This window comes from Danio aesculapii, chromosome 4 (genome assembly GCF_903798145.1).
Source record: "Danio aesculapii chromosome 4, fDanAes4.1, whole genome shotgun sequence".
NCBI classification, from domain to species: Eukaryota; Metazoa; Chordata; class Actinopteri; order Cypriniformes; family Danionidae; genus Danio; species Danio aesculapii.
The window spans coordinates 52517600-52540332 of record NC_079438.1 but is presented as its reverse complement, the minus strand read 5'-3'; the positions used below and the strand labels follow the sequence as shown (position 1 = coordinate 52540332).

Genomic DNA, 22733 nt, shown 5'->3' with positions numbered 1-22733 from the left:
TATGCATTTTAAAACAAAAACGTATTAGTGTAAACAGGGCCTCAGTTATTCAGAAAACAACACTGTATTGTATATAACTGATATGCATGTGTTATCTTCGACACCATAAGGGTGGTTTCTGTTGTTCAATTATTTTATTATATCACAAAATGGGATTAACGTTTGGTAGAATAATACCAGAATTAGTTTAGTATTGTATTGAAAGACTGATTGATTGGGATCAAATAGGACTTTTAATGTGAATACAAGTGAAAGAAACAAAAACAAAATGCCTCTTAAATCTATATTTCTAAGTTGTGTTGGGCCCGTAAAATCATGTCATGCCACATTTCAAAACCATATGTCACTTATGAAAAGCTTTCTCAAAAACGTCCTATCTGGTCTCAGTCCACATCAACAGACGCCCCATCCAGGCGTTGTTTCATGCCCTGGCTGCACCACCAGCACAGAGAAAACAAATAGAGGGCCAAGCAGGTCGGCATGTCGCACAGATATGTTGTTATGAAGATCACAAACAGAATAGCATACAGTAAAGCCTTGGCTCTGTGACCCAGTGAGTTGAACTCCTGCCACCATGAAAACAGCCTGTTGCTACTACCATTGAGGCTTTTCCCAAGCTCAAAGTCCTCATCTTGCGAATTGACCTCTCTGTCCTTTATAGATGTTGTCTGAGGGATGTGCTTGGTAGGGTCCGTGCTATCTGTCAGATATGTAACTATGCTGGTAAGGTCTTCATCTGTGCAATTATTACCCATGAATCGGGGGTCCTCAATGAGCTCTCGTTTGCTTTCTGAACACATTTCATCCTCTTCACCTCCTTTAGCTGCTTCAATAGTCGCCTCGTTCAGTCGCTCCTTTATTTTAAGTCCTTCATTTGCCTCAAACCGCCTCTCTTCACTTTTCTGTAGCTCTGAATTGTCTTTGTGAAGATTCTTGTTCAACGTGCATAATTCGTTCTCATTAAACGCCTTGCTCTCGCACGATGAAACGCTCTGTATTTCTGCGCTGTGATCCATAGTTGTTTCATCTTGTCCTTTTCTACTGCTTTCCGCGTCCTCTTCATGTAGTTCTGTATAAAACCGGCTCATTTCCACCTGCTTCTCGCTATCGTCTATATTTATATCCTTCCTCTTTGAAGAAGATCCCTCGGCCTGTCTATTTGTGAGTGGCACGTCTCTGATCCCCGTAAATGTCAGGATGTCTTTGACCATCCTGTGTGTGTTTTCTTTAACCTTTGAGGTGTCAGAGCTGCCCGTGCAATCTTCAGGTAAGATTCCATCTCCTGCTTCTGAATTCCGAGTCTCTGTGTCATGTGCGATTCTAGTTTCATCCCCTGGGCTCGCCTTGGTCATGTCTTGACTTAAAAATCCACTTGTGAGCTCATGATGTGGCGTTCGGCAGTCACGAGATGCCTCTAACTCTCTTTCCAGCCTGTCTGGCTCTGATCCCAGAACAGAGCAGGGTATGGTAGTGACCCTTGGTTTTTTTACTAACTGGTAATCCACAACTTGATCACTAGAAAGACTCATGCTCAGATCTTTTCTTTGCTCTGTGGGTTCAGATTTTATGATTTTTATTGCTCTCCTGTCAGCAGACCATTGACTATAATTTTTCTCAGCTCCTAGTTCTTCCACCGGGACTACGGTTTGGTCCCTTGAATCTAAAACAGAGCATGGTATTGTAGTGAACCTTGGTTCTTTTACTAACTGATAATTCACAGCTTGATCACTAGAAAGACTCATGCTCAGATCCTTTCCTTGCTCTGTGGGATCACATTTTATGGTGTCTATTGCCCTCCTGTCACCAGACTCTTGAATGCAGCCTTTTTTAGCTCCTCTATCCTCCATTAGGACTAAATCTTTGTCCCTTGAAACTACAACAGAGCATGACACAGCAGTGACCATTGGTTCTTTTGCTAACTGAACATCCACAACTTGATCTCTAGAAAGACTCATGCTCAGATCCTTTCTTTGCTCCGTGGGTTCAGATTTTATTATTTCTATTGCTCTCTTGTCATCAGGCCGTTGACTATAATCTTTCTTAGCTCCTCTATCCTCCATTGGGACTACAATTTGGTCCCTTGACGCAAAAACAGAGCATGGTACAGTAGTGAGCCTTGGTTCTTTTACTAACTGATAATCCACAACTTGATCACTGAAAAGACTCGTGCTTACCTCCTTTCCTTGCTCTGTGGGATCAGATTTTATCATTTCTATTGCTCTCCTGTCATCTGACCCTTGACTATAATCTTTCTCAGCTCCTCTACCTTCCATTGGGACTACGATTTGGTCCCTTGAATCTAAAGCAGAGCATGGTAGGGTAGTGAACCTTGGTTCTTTTACTAACTGATAATCCACAACTTGATCACTAGAAAGACTCCTACTCAGATCCTTTTCTTGCTCTGTGGGATCAGATTTGATGATATTTATTGCTCTCCTGTCACCAGACTCTTGACTGTATTTTTCCTCAGCTCCTCTGTCCTCCAATCCTCTGACTTTGTCCCTTGAAGCTGAAACTTCACACTGGTCAAGTGACTCTGGAGAAGCCCATGCTTGATCCTGCATGTAACTGTGAGTGCTTGCCATATCAGAGCCCTTCAGAAAGGCATCAAAACTCAATTCAGCTTGGTGATCTTCAACTTGCTGGCTTTTTTCACTGTCTGTGTTTAGAGGGTTTGCATGGAGAGGTATTGTTGAGGTACTTCCCCAGTCTAGAGAAAGCAAAGGAATCTGGTGGTAGATTAGTATTGGTGGTGTGTCCATGCCGAATCCATGTTGGTTGTCGGTTCTGCTTTGGATACTCAGCCTTGGGATAGACGTTGAACTTTCATCTGTGTTGGAATTACATCCCATCTGGGTTTCTGTTGCTTTCTGAGAAAAATACTTCTGCACGTGTGCCAGACGGGCAGCTTGGCGCTTCCTACGACGGTCCACCTGTCAGAAATGCGACAATATGCTAAATAAATATGTATTTTTAAAGCAATTGATCATGTCTTGTTACGAATAAAAGGTACTTGATAAATGGGGTACCTTTCAATTTACAGTTTAAAAATGCAGGGTTGTCGAAACTCAATTGTTTAGTTTAAAATGTGTAATTAAAATTTAATTGAAAAAATTATCTCAGCATCGGATTTGTCCATAATTGACCCAACTTTGGGTTATGACAACCCAGCATTTTTTACAGAGTATCTTTACTAATTAATTCTTAGAGTTTAATAATTAATGCTATACACATGGAAACCACTGTTTAGAAGCATCTACCTAGATGATGCAATGGCAGCCATAATGCAGAACACACACCAGGCACCGGTTTGTTGTAGCGAAGGAGACAAATAAAGCAAATTACTAATAAAGCAAATTAGTTTATATGAGGATGATTAGGAGCATATGATGGACAGAGCCCAGAAGGCAAACTTGGCCAGGCTCACACCCTTACACTATTCAAAGAACATCCTGGGATTTTTTATTGATCACAGAGAGTCAAGGCCTCGGTTTAATGTCTCTTCAAAAGGTAAGGTTTTTTTTCTGACAGTATAGTGTACCTATTGGGTACTAGGACCCATAATAGCACCTCTTTCAGCAGCATATCTATCCGCTTTTCCTGCCCCAATGGTTCTGTTTGCTTAACCACTTTATTCCACACAAATTCAGTGCAGTTAGCACCAAAATGGTTTCATATTCTACAGTGGTGCTGATAATGGAACTTTTTGGAGTGCAATACAAATGCGTCAAGTAAATGTAACATATTCATATTTTTTTTTGGGGGGGGGGGGTCCTCGTTTCCTGATATTTACTTCACTGAATAACAAAACAATAATAATAGTAATTAAATAGTGTATTTCTGCCTAGTCAGCTTGGGATAAACTTGCAGCCAGGCAAAAGAGTGGCGACGTCATGTGCAGACCCGTCCAGCACAGTTCAACATGATTGTCTAACCCTGCTTAGAATTCCATGCCAAGAATGGTTTGTAATTGTGCCAAACCATCCCAGGCTCTTGTAGAAATACAACTGGAACCAAAGAGTTTGGCACACTGATGAAATAGCAGTTCTAGTTTTCCCAACAGGGCGAAAGGGGTCTGGATGCAGACCTGCTGCAGTGCAATCTGAGATGCATCCAATGCTTTTTAATGCACTCACCTTACCTCACCCCTAACCCTACCCCTTACAGTGATGCCACTAGCTCCATTGAGTGCATTGTGTCTGACATTGCATCACTGAGATTCAGAGTCTCAGCTTGCATCATCAAGGCTGCATTCAGATACGACTGAGGAGGACTCCCATACGAACCATGCCCAATCCTGCTTAGCTTCAACCATATGAGAGCTGCAGATTAATAGTTGCAGAACATATTAAATTGTTCATTGAAATTAACAATTTATTTTATCAAACATACAGCCTTCTAATAACGCCCATCCATATTGAACTGCCACCACAACCTGTTTTATGACAGTCTTGTGTGTATACATAAGAAGAGTGCTATGTAAATTATTCATTCATGCTCTAAATATTTCTCCTAAATATCTTCCTTTTGTCCATTGACCCTACCAAGGTTTTGCAGCAGTCCTTAAGGGATTTGCAGGACGCACTCCCTGCTTCTTCTTTGGTTTTGTTCCTATTACGCCCAACATTAGGTGTGACTTGCTCTGTAAAAAAAAAACACAATCAAACTTAGTATCTTGTCATTAGACTCAAAACTTCTTATATCCAGATCTCCACATAAGAAACCCACCTGAGATTTCTCCACTCTTCTCAGGTGTAGCCTCTGTGTAGTTTCTACTGTAAATATACAGCAGGGTTTCAGTACACCCCAGCTATACATTCAAGCATACAATCTCCAGTCAAATTTCTTGTTCGGATGACTGCATGAATAAGTTATTGGGCTACCCAAAAACAAACATTAAATGTTTAACCTTGTTGTGCTTATATCTTGTCTAAGGCTGTGTTGCCAGTGTTTCACAAAGAATGAATCAGAAATTATTCGATTTACTTAAGGAAATATCCTATTGTATTTAGAGTCCATTATTTATTTTTACTATGCTGTTAGTTGATTGTTGGTAGATGCTACTTCTGTAGGGTCTTCTGAATTATTTTGTAGTGGTGCTATGCATATGCTACACTGTAAAAAATCCTCACTGCCTTAATTATTTTAGATGAATCAATTAAACTTTTCTAGTCATCTCAACTTACATCAGTCAAACTGACTAAAAATATTAAGTTAAGCTTTGCATAACTTAAAAAAATGTGATTGGCACCCAATTAACGTATTAAAATAAGTTAAATTTACTTCAAAACTAATTTTTGTCATATTATTTTTTTCAGTGTAGCCTGTTTTAGGTTGTTGATAGGGCATTGCAATTCTGTTGTTAAGGTGTGATTATTATTATTATTATTATTATTATTATTATTATTATTATTATTTTATTATTATTATTATTATTATTATTATTTTTATTATTATTTTTACATGCTGGGGCAACGCTGTGGCGCAGTAGGTAGTGTTGTTGCCTCACAGCAAGAAGGTCGCTGGTTTGAGCTTCGGCTGGGTCAGTTGGCGTTTCTGTGTGGAGTTTGCATGTTTTCCCTGTGTTCGCCTGGGTTTCCGCCAAGTGCTCCAGTTTCCCCCACAGTCCAAAGACATGTAGTACAGGTGAATTGGGTAGGCAAATTGCCCGTAGTGTATGAGTGTGAATGAGTGTGTGTGGATGTTTCCTAGAGATGGGTTGCGGCTGGAAGGGCATCCTGGTAGGTAGGGGTAGGGGTACAAAAATAAAATTGGAATTGGGTCATAGTCTCGGTCAAGTTGTAGTAACAAAGACATCTCAAACAATGTCACCATTGCATTTAAATGACAAATACAGTATAAAAGGGAATGACACTTAATGACAGTTGTCATAAGCATCCATAAAATATCCTTCGTATTTATGATTTTTTTTTTGTAATATTTAGTTTTATGTAAGTCTACTTATTTAAATATGTGTACATTTATATTTATTCAGTTTTTGTATAATCTTAAGGAATAGCATTCATTCATTCTTTTTCCTTCAGCTTAGTTCCTTTATTGTACTGTGGGGGAAACCAGAGCACCCAGAGAAAACCCACGCAAGCATGAGGAGAACATGCAAACTCCACACAGAAATGCCAACTGACCCAGCTGGAACTCAAACCAGCGACCTTCTTGCTGTGAGGCGACAGTGCTAACAACTGAGCCACCGTGTCGCCCCAAAATATCATTGAATAGTTTGCAAATGTTTTATGATTTATGTTCTATACAGTTTGTAAAGTATTATTTTCTGTCTTTTAGTAGATATATTAAAGCATATGAAAGATGTACTTTGTTGACCTAACAAGTAGTTCTGATTGGATTTGCATTGTAAACCTTAAGTTAAAAAGCTATTATTATTTTTTACTTCAATGCTAAGATTTTATTTGCTACACTCAAATGAAAACATTTGCTGTTTGTTCAAACTACTTATTTAAATTAAGCTGAAACAACACAATACTTGATTTTTTTTATCATTGAACAACTCAGTTGTTTTATGTTCAATCCACTTAAATCTCTAAAAGGTAATAAGTTTAATTAATTCCTTTATTTTGTCCCAAAGCATTTTTACAGTGTATTCTCTCAAAATTAGGCCTCATAATTTCACAAATTTGTATTATTATTATTAATAATATTATTTATTTATTTATTTTACAGTGTGTTCTCTCAAAATCATTACTTATAATTCCATAGATTTTTAATTATTATTATAATAATTATTATATATATTTATTTTTTGTTTATTTATTTATTTTTATTTATTTATTTTTTATTTAATTATTATTTTTTTTTTAAATAATAATTTTAATTATTAAGTGCCATGGCAGTGTAATTTCTAATGCTGTTTGTTCAAACTGCTTATTTTAAATGAGCTGAAACAACACACTTTTTGAGGTTTGAGGAACTCAATTGTTTCATGTTCAATCCACCTAAATCCACCTAAGACCTTCATAATGTCCAAAAGTATTTTTACAGTGTGTTCTCTGAAAAATCATTTCTCATAATTCCACAAATGTATTATTATTATTATTTATTATTAATTATTAACAAAATTTTGCGCATTAATAGCAAAAAATATCTGTCTGGCCCTAGTCCTGATTACGAAGTGCCATGGCAGTCTAATTTCAGTGCTGTTTGTTCAAACTACTTATTTAAAATGAGCTGAAGCAACACAATTCTTGAGGTTTTTTTTTTTATTGCGACAATTCAATTGTTTCATGTTCAATTCACTTAAATCAGTAAGACCTTCATGATGTTCCAAAGCTTTTTTACAGTGTATTATCTCAATATTATTATTATTATTATTATTATTATTATTATTATTATTATTATTATTATTATTATTATTATTATTATTATTAATATTATTATTATTACTATTATTTATTATTTTAACATAATTTTCCGCATTAATAGCAAAAAAACTCTGTCTGGCCCTGGTCATGATAATTAAGTGCCATGACAGTCTAATATCAATGCTGTTTGTTTAAACTACTTATTTTAAATGAGCTGAAACAACACAATTATTGAGGTTTATTGTGACAACTGAATTGTTTCTTGTTTAATTCACCTAAATCTCATAATAAGTTCTATTAATTCCTCCATGTTGTACCAAAGCATTTTTACAGTGTATTCACTCAAAATCATTCCTCATAATTCCATATTAATATTTATTATTATTATTATTATTATTATTATTATTATTATTATTATTATTATTATTATTATTATTATTATTATTCATTCATTCATTCATTCATTCATTCATTTTCTTTTTGGCTTAGTCCCTTTATTAATCTGGGGTCGCCACAGCGGAATGAACTGCCAACTTATCCAGCATATGTTTTACGCAGCGGACGCCCTTCTAGCTGCAACCCAACACTTGGAAATATTATTCTTATTCTTATTCTTATTCTTATTCTTATTCTTATTCTTCTTCTTCTTCTTCTTCTTCTTCTTCTTCTTCTTCTTCTTCTTCTTCTTCTTATTATTATTATTATTATTATTATTATTATTATTATTCTCAGTTTGGCCCTGGACATGATTACTAAGTGCCATGACCACTGCCTTCAAGTAAAGTGTCACTTAATAAATATATATTTTTAAAAAGGGCTGTGCCCCTAATCCCTAACCTAACCTAAATCCCTAACCCTACAGTAAGTACAAATAAACATTATGATCCCAAGCATATGTGTGTTTTGCAGGCTTTCCCACCTGTTTGCTTTAAGACAGCTCCTGATACCTTTATGAAGATTGTCCTCTACCTTTTCCTTTTCAATCTCTTTCTCATCCTCCCTTGGGTGCTCTTTAAAATTGCTCCTTCGTCTTTGATAGCAGAACACGATGTAGTTTGTCCCTCCATTGCTGGCCCAGAAGGTCCCAACAGCACTCTCGTACCGCAGACAGAACTCAACACGCAGCCCTTCGACCGGGAACGGAGGCGTCAAATCGAGGTGAAAACAAAAGCAGTCGGTTTGGCCATCGCTGGACCCGGGCACATACTCCGCCATCAGCTCAAAGTGACTCTGCCAGCCATCTAATGTAACACGAACAAAAACAGATTTGTGAAAGCATAGATTAAGTACTCGGATGATTCCTCGGATTGTAGTGGATCCAGGGAGAAGCTCAAACCGCTCCAACTCCAACTTCTGCTGCTGAAGTTTCACCTCCATATCCTGGTTCAAATCTGCAATGGTGAATAAACATGATATGTAGTATTCCCCACCCTCCGACGAGTCCCGGTCGTCATATTCCTTCACCAAAACCAAGTCCAAACCAAAGGCATCCGCAAATGAAACCTTCCTTCGTACGGCTATCGGTGGAGACTCGGGCTCATCGTCTTCAGATTCATCCTCTGCAACCTGCTCCATCTTGTCCTCTTGGTTTTTCATGATCCAGTCCTTGTTGTTTGGAGGCTCCAGGTTGCAGGTTGTGTCTTCCATAGACATGCTGCTGGTTTAGGCTGAACATTAGTAGCCAATTCACTCGCAACGTGACTCTGCACAGAGCATCGGGTTACGGCTGAACATTGTGTGGTTGCCAGGCTTAAATATAGCTGGCTACAGAACTATGCTTGTCTTTCCTGGTCACTAGTGTGTGATGGACGTGGGCTGCTTTGATCCGTCCATGTCGTCTGCTGAACTTTTCTGACCCTGGAGATAGCTTCTATATATACAGTTGAGGGCAAAAATATTAGCCCCCCTCCTCCTGTGAAATGTTCATTCTTTTTTGTTTTGGATAGTTAATGGAGCAAGGAAATTTTCACAGTATTTCCGAAAATGTTTTTTGTCTTCTGGAGAAAGTCTGATTTGTTTTAAACAGCAAAAGCAAGCCCAAGGCACTCGAAAAATGTCAAGACAAATATTTTAAAATACTTTTTTTTCACATTTTTCGAGTGCCTTTGACTTACTTTTGCTGTTTATTCTGATCCATCCCTTACCCAAAGACCACCGACACATTAATAATCAGAATCAGAATCAGAAAGAGCTTTATTGCCAGGTATGTTCACACATACGAGGAATTTGTTTTGGTGACAGAGCTTCTACAGTGCAACAGGATTACAGAGACCGGACAAAAAACAGATAATAAATATATATAAAAAAAATAGAAGTAGTGAGTGCAAATATACAGATTGACAAGTGTATGTACATGTTTATTACTATATACAACGGTATATGTGCAGCTGTTATGTGCAAATTGGCATGTAAAGTGTGTTGTTAAATAAGTGTATATGTGTATAAAAGTGTATGGCAAGTAGTGATGTTGGTTCCACAATTATTATCATCAAGTGTTCATGAGATGGATTGCCTGAGGGAAGAAACTGTTTCTGTGTCGGGCTGTTCTGGTACGCAGTGCTCTGTAGCGTCGACCAGAAGGTAGAAGTTCAAAGAGGCAGTGTGCTGGGTGTGAGGGGTCCAGAGTGATTTTGGCAGCCCTCCTGCTCGCTCTGGATAAGTACAGTTCTTGGGGAGTAGGAAGGGTTGTACCAGTGATTCGCTCAGCAGTCCGAACTATTCGACGTAGTCTTTGGAGGTCATATTTAGTAGCTGAGCTAAACCATATTTAGTAGCTAAGCTATAGTTCATTTATTGGTCACACTTTATTTTGATAGTCCATTTGTTGAATTAAGCTACCCCTGAGCACTTTTTGTTTTATTTTGGCTGGAATAAAAGCATTAGGTCAAAATTATTATCCCACCTTATGCAATTTTCTTTTCTCAGCTGGCTGCAGAACAAAACATTGCTGTTCAATGACTTTCCTGATTACCCTAACTTGCTTTATTAACCCATATATTTTTAGTATTTATTTTTACTAGTGTGTGCAGGAGACTATAGTTCATTTATTGGTCACACTTTATTTTGATGGTCCATTTGTTGAATTTAAGTTACATTGCATCTACATGCCAACTAATTCTCATTAGATTATAAGTTGACAGTTAGGTTGGGGTTAGGGTTAGTGTAAGTTGACATGTACTTGCAAAGTTTCTTATAGTCAGTTAATGTCCGTTTAGCAGCAGTATCAACAGATATTAAGCAAACAGTCTACTTATACTCAAATGGACCCTCAAAATAAAGTGTTACCCATTTATTTAAGTGATATAGCAAAATAAAGGAATCTGTAACATGTCATCACTAAAGGTCTTCATATAATGGATTAAAAACCTACATAAAATTGGCGCCAGTGGCGTAGTGGTTAGTGCATCGACACATGCACTCCGGTGCTCACGGCGTCCCAAGTTTGATTCCCGCCTCCTGGCCCTATGCCGATCCTTCCCCTCTATCTGCTCCCCATGCTTTCCTGTCAATACTCTGTACTCTCTTATTCTCCACGTACGAGCAGGCGCAGCCATTTGAATCATTTTGGCTCGAGACTTGCGGTCTCATTCACATCCATTCATTTTTAGACATTTAAACAGCTCGTTTTGCTGCTTGATGTTGCAAACTGATATTTTGTTATTATATTATTCTACTTTGTCTGTATTGTCATGCAAACACTTGTTTGTAGAATGAGTAGTTTGACCATTTTCTGCTGTTTATTATTACCAGTCATTTCTCTCATAGGAAACTCAACCGGAAGTTCTAAAACAACCAGAAAAACGAGCTTACTTCCGCATTGAAGAATAAGGTCAATACATTACAATACACCCCCCCCCCCCAAAAAAACCCCAAAAAACAAAAACAAAACAAAAAAAAAACAAAAACAAACAAACAAAAAAAACTAAATGAAGAAGCTGCTGCTGTGAGTCTGGGAAAATACTGGATTTCAGGCTTGAAATAAAGGTACACGAGCTGTCACTTGGGTGCTACCTTTTCAAAAGGTACACACTTGTACTTGAAGGGTCCATATTGGTACCTCAAAAGTATATATTAGTACCTACAAATTTTAAGAGGGACACTTTTGTACTTTTAAGGTACTAATATATACCCTTGAGGTGTTAATATGGACCTTTCAAGTACAAATATGTACCTTCTGAAAAGGTAGCACCCAAGTGACAGCTCGTGTACCTTTATTTCTGAGAGTGTAGGTTGGTCAAACCCAACACTGGGTTAATTTTTTTCAATTAAAATTAAAGATCCCATGAAGTGCTTTGAAATGTGTGGATTTTATTCGATTTTTGACATAATCTCAACTGCAACATGAAGAAAGGGTGGGACATACACTCTCAGAAATAAAGCTACAGGAGCTGTCACTGGGGCAGTACCTTTTCAAAAGAGAAATATTTGTTACCAAAGAGTTCACAGTGGTGCCTCAAAGGCGCATATTAGTGCCCAAATGTACCTAAAAAGTACCTTTGAGGAACCATTATGAACCCTTCAGGTATAAATATGTACCTTTTGAAAAGGTACTGGCCCAGTGACAGCCCCTGTACCTTTTCTTTTTTTGAGAGTGTAGAGTAGCTCCTCACCCCAAAAAAGTTAATAGTGTTTTGTTTTACCACCACTCTGTCAGTGAGAGTGATTGAGATCAAATGGAAAGCAAATGAGAAGAGTCTTGAATGGGGTGGAGAATGCCATTTGATTGGTCAAGATTTGATGAGAAACAGACATGTGATAGTGAGGTGAAAAAAAAATCATTGGTCCATTTAGACGAAAGTGACAAACTTCAAGCTTTGTATGTTTATATCAGGCTTATATATTCTAAACGTGAATTTTTTCAGTTGTTTTGGAGCACACTAGCTTATAGATGTCCTTAAAACTAACAAACTGTTACTAACATCTGAAAAATATATTTTAATTTCACTGGACCAATAAATCACATTTTTAATCCAATGGTTTGTTGATATTAGATCTAATGTTGGGTTAAAACAACCCAATTGCTTTAGACAGTACAAACTGACATTGAGGCTCAATAAAGTATTGATGGTTGTGTAAATATCGTCATATTAACCGGCACAATCAAGATGAATTTGTTCACACTTCACAATGTTCACAATTTGTCAGACACAGTTTAGCTATGTGTTTTCTAAACTATAGTGAATAATTAAGGACGGGCTGGGCAGCACGGTGGCGTAGTGGGAAGCACATTTGCCTCACAGCAAGAATGTCGCTGGTTCGAGTCCCAGCTGGGTCAGTTAGCATTTCTGTGTGGAGTTTGCATGTTCTCCCCATGTTTGCGTGGGTTTCCTCCGGGTGCTCCGGTTTACCCCACAGTCCAAAGACATGCGGTACAGGTGAATTGGATTTGCTAAAATTGTCTGTAGTGTATGTGTGTGAATGAGAGTGTACGGATGTTTCTCAGTGATGGGTTGCAGTTGGAAGGGCAGCCGCTGCATAAAACATATGCTAATTAAGTTGTTGGTTCATTCTGCTGTGGCTACCCCAGATTAATAAAGGGACTAAGCTAAAAAGAAAATGAATGAATGAATAAGGACAGGCGGTTAAATTATTCGAGAGAGGGAAATGCACAGAAAGAGGAGATGTGGCCGTTTCAGCTCTGCTGTCGTTATTCATTTAGCTAGTTAGTAGTTAGCTAGTTTTTCTGCCTATTCTTATATTTACATTTATTCTTTATTGAACATGTACACATAGTCATCACCTACAGTATATACTATATTACTGCAGGTTAGCAGTGTTAATATATAACAACTTTAACTGTTGAAAGCTATTAGTTACAGGCTAGTTTAAGTAGTAACCAATCATGTTCTGGTAACTAATACCCTTAACTTTTCTGAATGCCCACCTTTTGTAAAGCTACTTTGAAACAATAATTATAAATGGCTTGAATTTAATTAAATTTAATTGAATATTTCAGGAAATTAATCTGTTTTGATTTGATATTTGGCAGTTGTGGGCTTTGAAATAACTGACATTTTTCAGCATATTGATATGGAACTGTAATGCAGTCAAGATCCCTTTGGAACTACTTCAGCTATGAGTGTATCTGAAAATAACAAGGCTACCTTAGACATTCATCAGCCAATCAGATTCAAGCATTTAGCTTTGTAGTACAGCCTGTGATCATGTGAGAAATGTTGTGACAAACGTTTAAGATGTATGAATACTTGTGGGATTGACTGCAATATATCTGGTTCTCTTTCAAAACAACACAGGTTTCATTATTGCATGTTGAAGGTTGAAGGTCATCTCCAGGTTGGAGGAGAGTCTTTACCCCAGGTGGAGAAGTTCAAGTATCTTGGGGTTTTGTTCACAAGTGAGGGAAGGATGGAACGTGAGATTGACAGGCGGTTTTGCGCAGCAGTAATGCGATCAATATACTGGTTCGTTGTGGTAAAGAAGGAGCTAAGCCGAAAGGCAAAGCTCACGATTTACTGGTCAATCTACGTTCCTACTCTCACCTATGGTCATGAGCTTTGGGTCATGACCAAAAGGACAAGATCTTGGATGCAAGCGACCGAAATGAGTTTCCTTCGCAGGGTGGCAGGGCGCACCCTTATAGATTGGGTGAGGAGATCTATCACCCGGGAGGAGCTCGGAGTAGAGCTGCTGCTCCTCCACATCGAGAGAAGTCAGCTGAGGTGGCTGGGGCATCTGTTTCGGATGCCTCCTGGACGCCTACCTAGTAAGGTGTACCAGGCATTTCCTACCGGGAGGAGGCCCCCCAGGACACGCTGGAGGGACTATGTCTCTTGGCTAGCCTGAAAACGCCTTCAGATCCTCCCGAAGGAGCTGGAGGAAGTGTCAGAGGAGAGAGATGGGGTTCTCTCCTAAGGCTGCTGACCCCACGACCTGGCCCTGGAAAAGTGGTAGAAAATTAATGAATGAATGAATGTTGAAATTGTCTTAAAGGGATAGTTCACCCAAAAATGAAAGTGACCTAATTGTTTATTTCCCTTTGTGTGGTTTTAAATCTTCATGAGCTTCTTTCTTCTGCTTTTTTTCTTCTGCTTTTTTCTTCTGTACACAAAAGATGATATGTTGAAGAATACTGGTTGCTGGTACCCACTGACATCCATAGTAGGGGAAAAATACTATGGAAGTCAATGGGTGCCGGCACAACACGATTATCAGAGAAAAAGAATAGTAAACATAATACTTCAAAGCCATAAATATTTGTTTTACTTTAATAATAAATATGTATTAATTTTGTTTTGTTTTTGCATTTTGGTGAAAAAATACATGGGAGAGATCCTCGTGTGCTGTGAAGTCCAGATTTTTATTATTAATATTAGTGCATTATCTTCATTGTCCACAAGATGGCAGTGTCTTATCAAAATTATATGCACAATCGCAGTTTCATTGACAAAGAAGTGTAGATTCCTAACATTCCAATAGGTGGCAGCAAACCCTTATAGTTCATTCCATGACCCGTTTCCCAAAATCATGTTTCTTTTCTTAGTTTCATGTAAGAAATGCACACGTTTCTCTTTGTGACAAACACAATTTTTTTTTTTGTTCTGGATTATTAATTTTTCTGTAAATAGCATATTTTAAAATAAGTAGCATACATTTTTAACATAGGTGAAAATGCATCAGATATTCTATTTCTGATCAATGAATAAAAAAAGTCCTTAACACATCTGAAGACGGACATCTGTTATCAGATTTGGAAAGTCTTAAAATGTTCACATTAAACCACGTCAAAATCTTCAATATTGACTCATTTATATATGCATTTTATTAGCATTGATTTAATGTAAAATACCCTTTCTATCTTTTTAACACCATCAGCATTATACCCCATTTAAAGCAGACAGTTTTTGCTTGAAAAATAAAATAAACATAATTAATTCAGACACAGACAGTGATAATTAATTCACAAAAAGGAAGTCTTAAGATATGTCAAATTAATCTTTGATCGGAAATCTCCCCTTTCCTCTGCTTTCTTTATTCATATCAATATTTAAAGGCAGTGGCACACACTTACAATACACACACGATGCATAACTCACTATACAGTATTTGTATAATCTTCAATTGTTTTTTAATTAAAACAAATGGTAAAATCACATCAAAAATAGTTTCACAATACTAGCAGATCATCAATAAAATAACCAATATATCATCCAAATCAATAACAAGAGTGCTGATGATTTCATTTCGAGGTTCATTTTCAGTGAACTGGGAGTGTGTGAGGTGTTTAAGAAATGCTGATAAATTTCATGAGAAATTACATTTAAAAATTGTGTTAAAAATAAATATTGAATACATTATGAATTATGAAAAAAAACTAAAGAAAGCACACAAACATTTGATGTGAAAAACAATAAGAAATAACCAGTAATCCTCCGTTCTTTTGTATTGAACATTCTTCCACTTCGTTCGTCTTCAGATTTGTATAAACTATTAAAATGCTACGTTATTTATTTGTTATTCGTGTAAACAAACACAATATTTATTCACTTTATTTATTTAATCACGATTATAATTTCGGATATCGCTCGGCTATAACAATAAAGAACAGTAGCTTAATAAAAATAAATAAATCTGTAATCAAAATAAAAATGACTTCACATTCATACACTCATCTCTGCAGCAAATGAAACCGGCACCCCTTCCTTTCTCTTAGTGTGTTTTGCAATCTCAATAAACCAAAACAAACTCCGTTAACTTTTAATGACTGCATTGTTTACACAGCAGGTGGACACGACGTCACGTGGGGTCGCAGTACGCCAAAAAATAACAACATCCACGTCCGCGTAAGTGCCTCCCCGCATTGTAATAAGCTAGTCCCCCCCCCACCACCACCAAACTCGGCCGATACATTGCGATGTATTGAATCAAGATACAAAAAAACAAGCCGCTGCTTCGCGTTGCGCGTCATGCAAGCGCATTCAAACAGGAGTCGGTGTTACTCGGGCGTTTTTTTTACTGTTGCATCGGTAATAACAGCAGCACACACTGACTGAAGACAGCAGCGTCTCTGCACTCCGAGCGGAGGAATATCAACAGCGCGTGTTGTGCGTTTGTTTTCAGCGCTTTTTCAAAACCCTCCGACTCGTAAACACGCAAAACTTTGCATCCCCGAAGGAGATACATTGACTTCTTTTGGTGAGTTTTCACGTTTATGCCTTTTCACGCACTCGGCGTCTGAGTTTGACTTCACTTAGAAGTTGCAGAAGGCTTGTTTAGTGCTTTATTTGTTGTTTTGACAGCGGTTTGTGTTGTTTGAGAGTTCGCGAGGACTCATAATCCTCTTGATCAATATTTACATCAAGTGACAGTTTGAAAAGATTTCAATTATGCGAGTGAATAATGCGAATTAACTTTTGTTGTGTTTGTGTAGCTGTTTTATTTGGGTGTTTGAGTTAAAAACTATCTCTGGGTGATTTAAATACGTTAGTTTGTTATTGAACAAATAGCAGTAATAATAAATAATAACACTATTTATGTCCGTTTTAACACTATTGATTTTATCTGATGCATTAAGTCATGAAATGTAAATATGCTGAAATATGCACGATTCATTATTAGTATTATCACTCCAATTTCAGGACGCTTGCATCTCTGTACAGTTACAGATTTCATGTTGCAAGATATGAATATTTCAAGATATTATTTTAATGCAATTTTGGGTATTTGTTATCATGTAAAGGAATTTAGATTTGCCCTGTTTTCAATTTTGCAAGAGATTTAGATTTTTAACCAAGATATCTATATATCTATACTTTTATTGTGATGTGATATATATATATATATATATATATATATATATATATATATATATATATATATATATATATATATATATATATATATATATATATGCTTTTAAAATAAAAAATCTTAAATATGTAAACATTGAAAATAATAAATGTGTCCTAAATATTTTACATTTAATAAATCGTATATTAAATACATGAATATTATGTCTAATTATTATTATTATTATTATTATTATTATTATTATTATTATTATTATTATTATCATCATCAAGGGTAACTTTAATCTTACCGTGGTTGCTCGCTCCATTTCCATAATCCGGGGTGAATTCTTCCTAGCTTTAGAGCTGCTTGCATGCAGGAGCAGTGAGTGTCAGGACAGTAAGGCTGATGTATTGGAGTGTTAATGGACAGCTCTCCTCTTAAGACTCAGCCACATCTACTGCCAGTGCACTTTCTGTGGCTTCAAGGGATCTGGGACTAAATCAATGGGTGATATATATAAAATTTTTTTTTTTTTTTTCTCTCTCTTTTTTTAAACAAGGTGTATAGTATTACAGCTCCCATTATGGCTGTGATTAGCTCTGAGATTTTTTTTTTCACCCTGGTGTTGGTTGCAGAAGCACCTCAGTTTCACTCCGGCAGCTGTGCAGGTGAAATGCAGGTGTGCATCATGCCGCTTCATCACTCAACACTGTGGTGCTTCAAAGAGGCCGTAATAGCAGTAGTAAAATTTTGCACACACACACACACACACACACACATTGCTCTGTAACGTGAAGCCCGGCCCTTTGTTAGCCCCACGCAGTTCTTCCCAGGTGATTTTAATTAGCACTGTTTCAACGAGCAGTGTTTGGAGCGTGATGTTTCACGTACGACACACGGAGGGAGGGAAGGAGGGAGGCACGGCTGACCTGCGACAGGAAAGAGGGGCCTAATTTCCAAGTATCCCAATGTTTTTTTGTAGTCGCAGCCTGATTACGGCATTCATCATGGGATGGGGTGTGTGCACGCTCTGCTTTGCATTAAAAAAAACAACCTTTTGAGATTAATGCATGTGCGTCGAATAAAATAAAATCATTTGTCTGAGTTATGATACCACTGCAAGTTGAACACTGTGTAATGTGGGTGGGACCGTTTCATTGTTTGACATCTCAAGCTACTCTTTTTTAATTATTTCATATTGAGTCTTGAAGTCAGTGCTGATAAAAAATAATGTCACATTAATTGCACTAAAGCAACCTCAGAAAGCCAAAGGTTAGCTCACGTGACAGCAATAAGCAACGTGCTGAATAGTTATGGTTTTATTCATATGCTTTTATTGGGGGAAAATGTTATATTGTTGGCAATCACAAAAGTTAATCTTTCACTTTTTCATATTGCAATCACTATTGACCAACAATGCAGCCAAAAATGTGTTCGATGGTTTTAAGAAAGACAAACAGCCTTAGAAAGGCACAAGTTAGATGTGTTTTATGTTAACATTAGAAGTGATGCATTGACCCATGTGTTGAATACTTGTAGGTTATGCTTTTGTTCATATTGAAAGAAATGTAGGCTGGCTGGTATTGTGTCTGTCAGTAATTCCTAATAAAAACAATAATACAAAGCCAACAAAACTATTTTTAGGTCTTAAGAATAATAATAATAATAATAATAATAATAATAATAATAAAGTTGTCTTTAACTTTACAATAAGAAGTGACATAAAGTACTTTGTGTTGAATGTTTATGGTGTTTTTCCTAATCTTTTTTCCTAGTAATTGGACTGTTCCATTGTTTGTTACTGTATTTATTATTCATGTGGCATCTGCTAGTCATTTGCCATCAACATTATTGTTTTAAGCAAAAAATAAAGGCAAAGGTTAGTTCTAGTTCACATTACAATGTTGCATGATGTGTTGCCCCATGCATTATTACTAGTAGTACTATAGTAGTAGTAAATTAATCGTTTATTTCATATTGAAGTCATCACTGATTAAAAGGCCATCGAAACAGGTTTTACTGTCTTCAAAGTAAAATAAAAACTCCACTGAAAGGAAGACGTTGGAGCTTGTTTACATTACTGTTCAACAACATATTAACCTATTGTTAGTATTTCTAATATTTTTCATTTCATCTTTTCATTTTTCATCTTGCTGTTAGAAATGGCAAAAAGGTCACCATAACAGTTTTAGGAGGGTTTAAGATTAAAAAAATTCTTTGTTGTATGATTTCATTAATATGTGATGCATGTGTTGAATACTTTAGTTTATACTTCATTCTTTAGTTTATACTTTAGTTTATTTAGCTTTGTAGTTTATTCTTGTATTCATATTCACATATTCATGCTGGTGGAAACAAAAAAATATAGTAAAATACCAGCAAATCAATTCCAGAAAGTCAAAGATTTGTTTTTATTTACATTACTACTCTACGTTAAGCGACTTATTACTCCATGTGTTTGATACTTGTAGTAATTCTCCAGGCATTTTATATTACATCCTGCAAATGCCACTTTCATGTTACAATAATTAGTGACTCATTACCCCAATACTTGTAGATTGCTTTTATTCATGGAGAAAGAAATATCGGTAGGATGTAAAAACAAAGCAAAACTGTTTTCAGGTTGTTAAGAGGAAAAATAATAAATCTGAAGTGATTGTTATGTCGCGTTCATGTTAAAAAGCCACTTATTGCCCTGTATGATTAGTACTTGTAGTTATACTTAGTTTTTTTTGTCATTCACTTTACATAATCATAGAAAAAACACAATAATCACACTAAAAGAGTTTTTAGTGTTCACATTACTACAATAAGCAACATTACTTGTTATGCCTATATTTAGATTTGGAGTACTGTATGTGTGACCGTTTCATTGTTTGAAATCACAAGATGAATTCATAATTTCTCTTTCAATTATTTCAGATTTCATCTGCCAGTCACCACTGTATAGAAATGCCACATTTAGAGAGTGTTAAGAAACAAAAAGCAACGACAGAAACCCAGAGGTTACTTCTTGTTCACGTTAGAGCAGCAACAATACTTGTTATGCCTATATTCAGATTTGGAGTAATGAAATTATGACTGTTTCATTGTTTGAAATCACAAGATGAATTCATAATTTCTCTTTCAATTATTTCAGATTTCATCTGCCAGTCACCACTGTATAGAAATGCCTTATTTAGAGAGTGTTAAGAAACAAAAGCAACCCCAGAAATCCAGAGGTTACTTCTTGTCACATTAAAACAGCAACAATACTTGTAGCTTATGGCTTTATTCATAATGACAGTAGTATACAATAAGTGTGACAATTCCACTGTTTGAAATCGCACATTTTCTCTTTCGTTTATTTCATATTGCATCTGCCAGTCACCACGGCAAAAAAAGGCACATTTAGGGTATGTTAAGAAACAAAAACGACCTCAGAGAGGCAAAGGTTAGTTCCTGTCATCGCCATAAGCGACGTATTACCCCGTGTGTGCTTTAATATACGTTTCTAAACAGGGTCATAAAACTCTAATGGCAATTAAGCCGGAAAACCTTCTGTTTGCATCCATGTTAACTTCACAGAAAACGTTTCCATGGCTACCTCCATGCACGTTAAGGCAACCAGAGGTGATCAAGTCTCTTTTTTTTTTCCAATTTTTTTTCCCTCCTCCTTTTTTTTTTTTCTCTCGCAAGAGTGGAATTTGTGTTGACAGTTCTGGCCTTTAATGGCACTTTGGTGCCGCGTGAAAGTATTTGTTTACCGGGATCATATGCTGCTAGCTGTCAGCCTCGCAGAGATTGACTTCTCCAGATAAAAGACTGTATTACATGCTTAAGAGGTCTTATGTGCTGTAATTACCCACATCATCCTAATGACGTTTGCTGTGCTTCAGTAACTAAGACGCCGATTGCAAGGTCACCTCTTAGAAACCACAAATGCTTTTTTGTTGTTGTATAAAAATCGTTATTTTTATTATAGTAGATTTTTTTTATGCTTATTTAAATGTTTTAATCTATTGACTATTATGTTTCTGAGGTTGTGACACTTTAGACCTTTGCACGGTCTGTTTGATAACTGAGAACTGCGTTTTTTTCTTCGTTAAACATGGTGTATAATCCCTAATTCTAGTCTTTTAACTGTGACGGCGCTCTTTCACACGAACCATATCACATGACCTTTATGGAGAGGTATTAAATCAGCCATAAGCATCTTATCTTGGAGTACAAATGCCCTTGAAATTATTAATTGTACTGATAATATCAGCGCTGATATGTTTTGTCATACGTTTCTGTGCATTTTGAAGGCATGACAGGGTCTTGTTGGCCGAGGGCACTGATTTATTGAGCTTTTTAGTCTCATTGTGGATGTAAGGGGCATCATTTGTGGTAAACGGCAAGGTCAGATCTGCTCGGACCAAACTTGCCTGTGGCCTGTGACGAGTGTGCAAACAGATTTGAGGCTAGCTTTTTGTGATGCTAAACTATGGTTGCATTTTAGCATCTATGCAGCGTATATTTTTTAAAAATTAAGTAATTACTTTTACACAAATGCCACCGACTAAACCACTGTCAAGCTTGCCTTTCTGTAAAACATATTTTATTAGAAGGTTGATTTTAATTTCTATACTGAGAGCATACTTTAATGGGTGTTTTTATAAATGAATCCTGGGAAGAATTAAAATTTATTTTATTGATAATCTTTTAGTTTAACTCTGTTTTTATTGATGCATATTAGTCAGAGAGTTGCAGTATTAGAATCACAAAACATCAACTGTTTCAATCTATTAGCAGAAAACTTTCCTCTCTGAATCAAACAATAGATGTATATATTCTTTCATCAAAAAATAACAACAGTAGAGATAAAAAATAACACATACTAGGTCGTACAGCAACACAGAAAAATATCTAAATACAAATATGCAAAAGGTACAGTAAAAAAGTAAATTAATAAAACAAAAAAGGGAAGAAAGAAAGAAAAATAAACATAATATGCATATATTTTTCTGTGCTCTCCATTTATAACTAAGCCAGGGGCAGAGAAAATAGGTTTTAATAATCCTTTAATTGATAATGTTTTATCATTGATCATAAAGATTTAGCGTGTCTATCATAAAGATTATGGCAAACATTCATTACTATGTAAATGTATATGTATATGTGTGTGTGTGTATATATATATATGTATGTATATATATATATATATATATATATATATATATATATATATATATATATATATATATATATATATATATATATATATATATATATATATATATATATATATATATATATATATATATGTATGTATATATATATATACTACAGTTGAAGTCAGAATTATTAGCCCCCTGAATTATTAGCCCCCTTGTTTAATTTTTCCCCCAATTTCTGTTTAACGGATTTTTTTTCAACACATTTCTAATCAATAATTTTAATAACTCATCTCTAATAACTAATTTATTTTATCTTTGCCATGATGACAGTAAATAATATTTAACTAGATATTTTTCAAGACACTTCTATACAGCTTAAAGTGACATTTAAAGGCTTAACTAGGTTAATTAGGTTAACTAGGCAGGTTAGGTTAATTAGGCAAGTTATTGTATAACGATGGTTTGTTCTGTTGTTCTGAAAAAATATATAGTTTAAATACTAATTAGG

General features: G+C 36.1%; 2 protein-coding genes across 3 annotated transcripts in view; one reads left to right on the top strand and one right to left on the bottom strand.

Annotated features, from left to right (window-relative positions):
- Positions 1–331: 331 nt before the first annotated feature.
- On the bottom strand, positions 332–9052 carry ppp1r3aa (protein phosphatase 1, regulatory subunit 3Aa). Of its 2 annotated transcripts, none has more exons than XM_056456053.1 (4): positions 8254–9052; positions 4729–4772; positions 4545–4642; positions 332–2933 (listed from the first exon to the last, which is right to left on the bottom strand). In XM_056456053.1, exons 1-4 carry the CDS (start codon positions 8985–8987, stop codon positions 384–386), a joined length of 3426 nt encoding a protein of 1141 aa, XP_056312028.1. In that variant the 5' UTR covers positions 8988–9052; the 3' UTR covers positions 332–383. The 2 variants fall into 2 exon arrangements, with proteins under 2 accessions (XP_056312028.1, XP_056312027.1); XM_056456052.1 differs by having other exon boundaries at positions 4729–4775; positions 8254–9051.
- A 7183-nt stretch (positions 9053–16235) lies between these two features.
- The window catches only part of foxp2 (forkhead box P2), a 139087-nt gene continuing 132589 nt past the window's right edge, over positions 16236–22733 (top strand). Inside the window, exon 1 of the mRNA XM_056456044.1 lies at positions 16236–16487. The gene's annotated coding sequence lies outside the window, so the exon portion shown is untranslated. The remainder of the gene's footprint in view (positions 16488–22733) is intronic.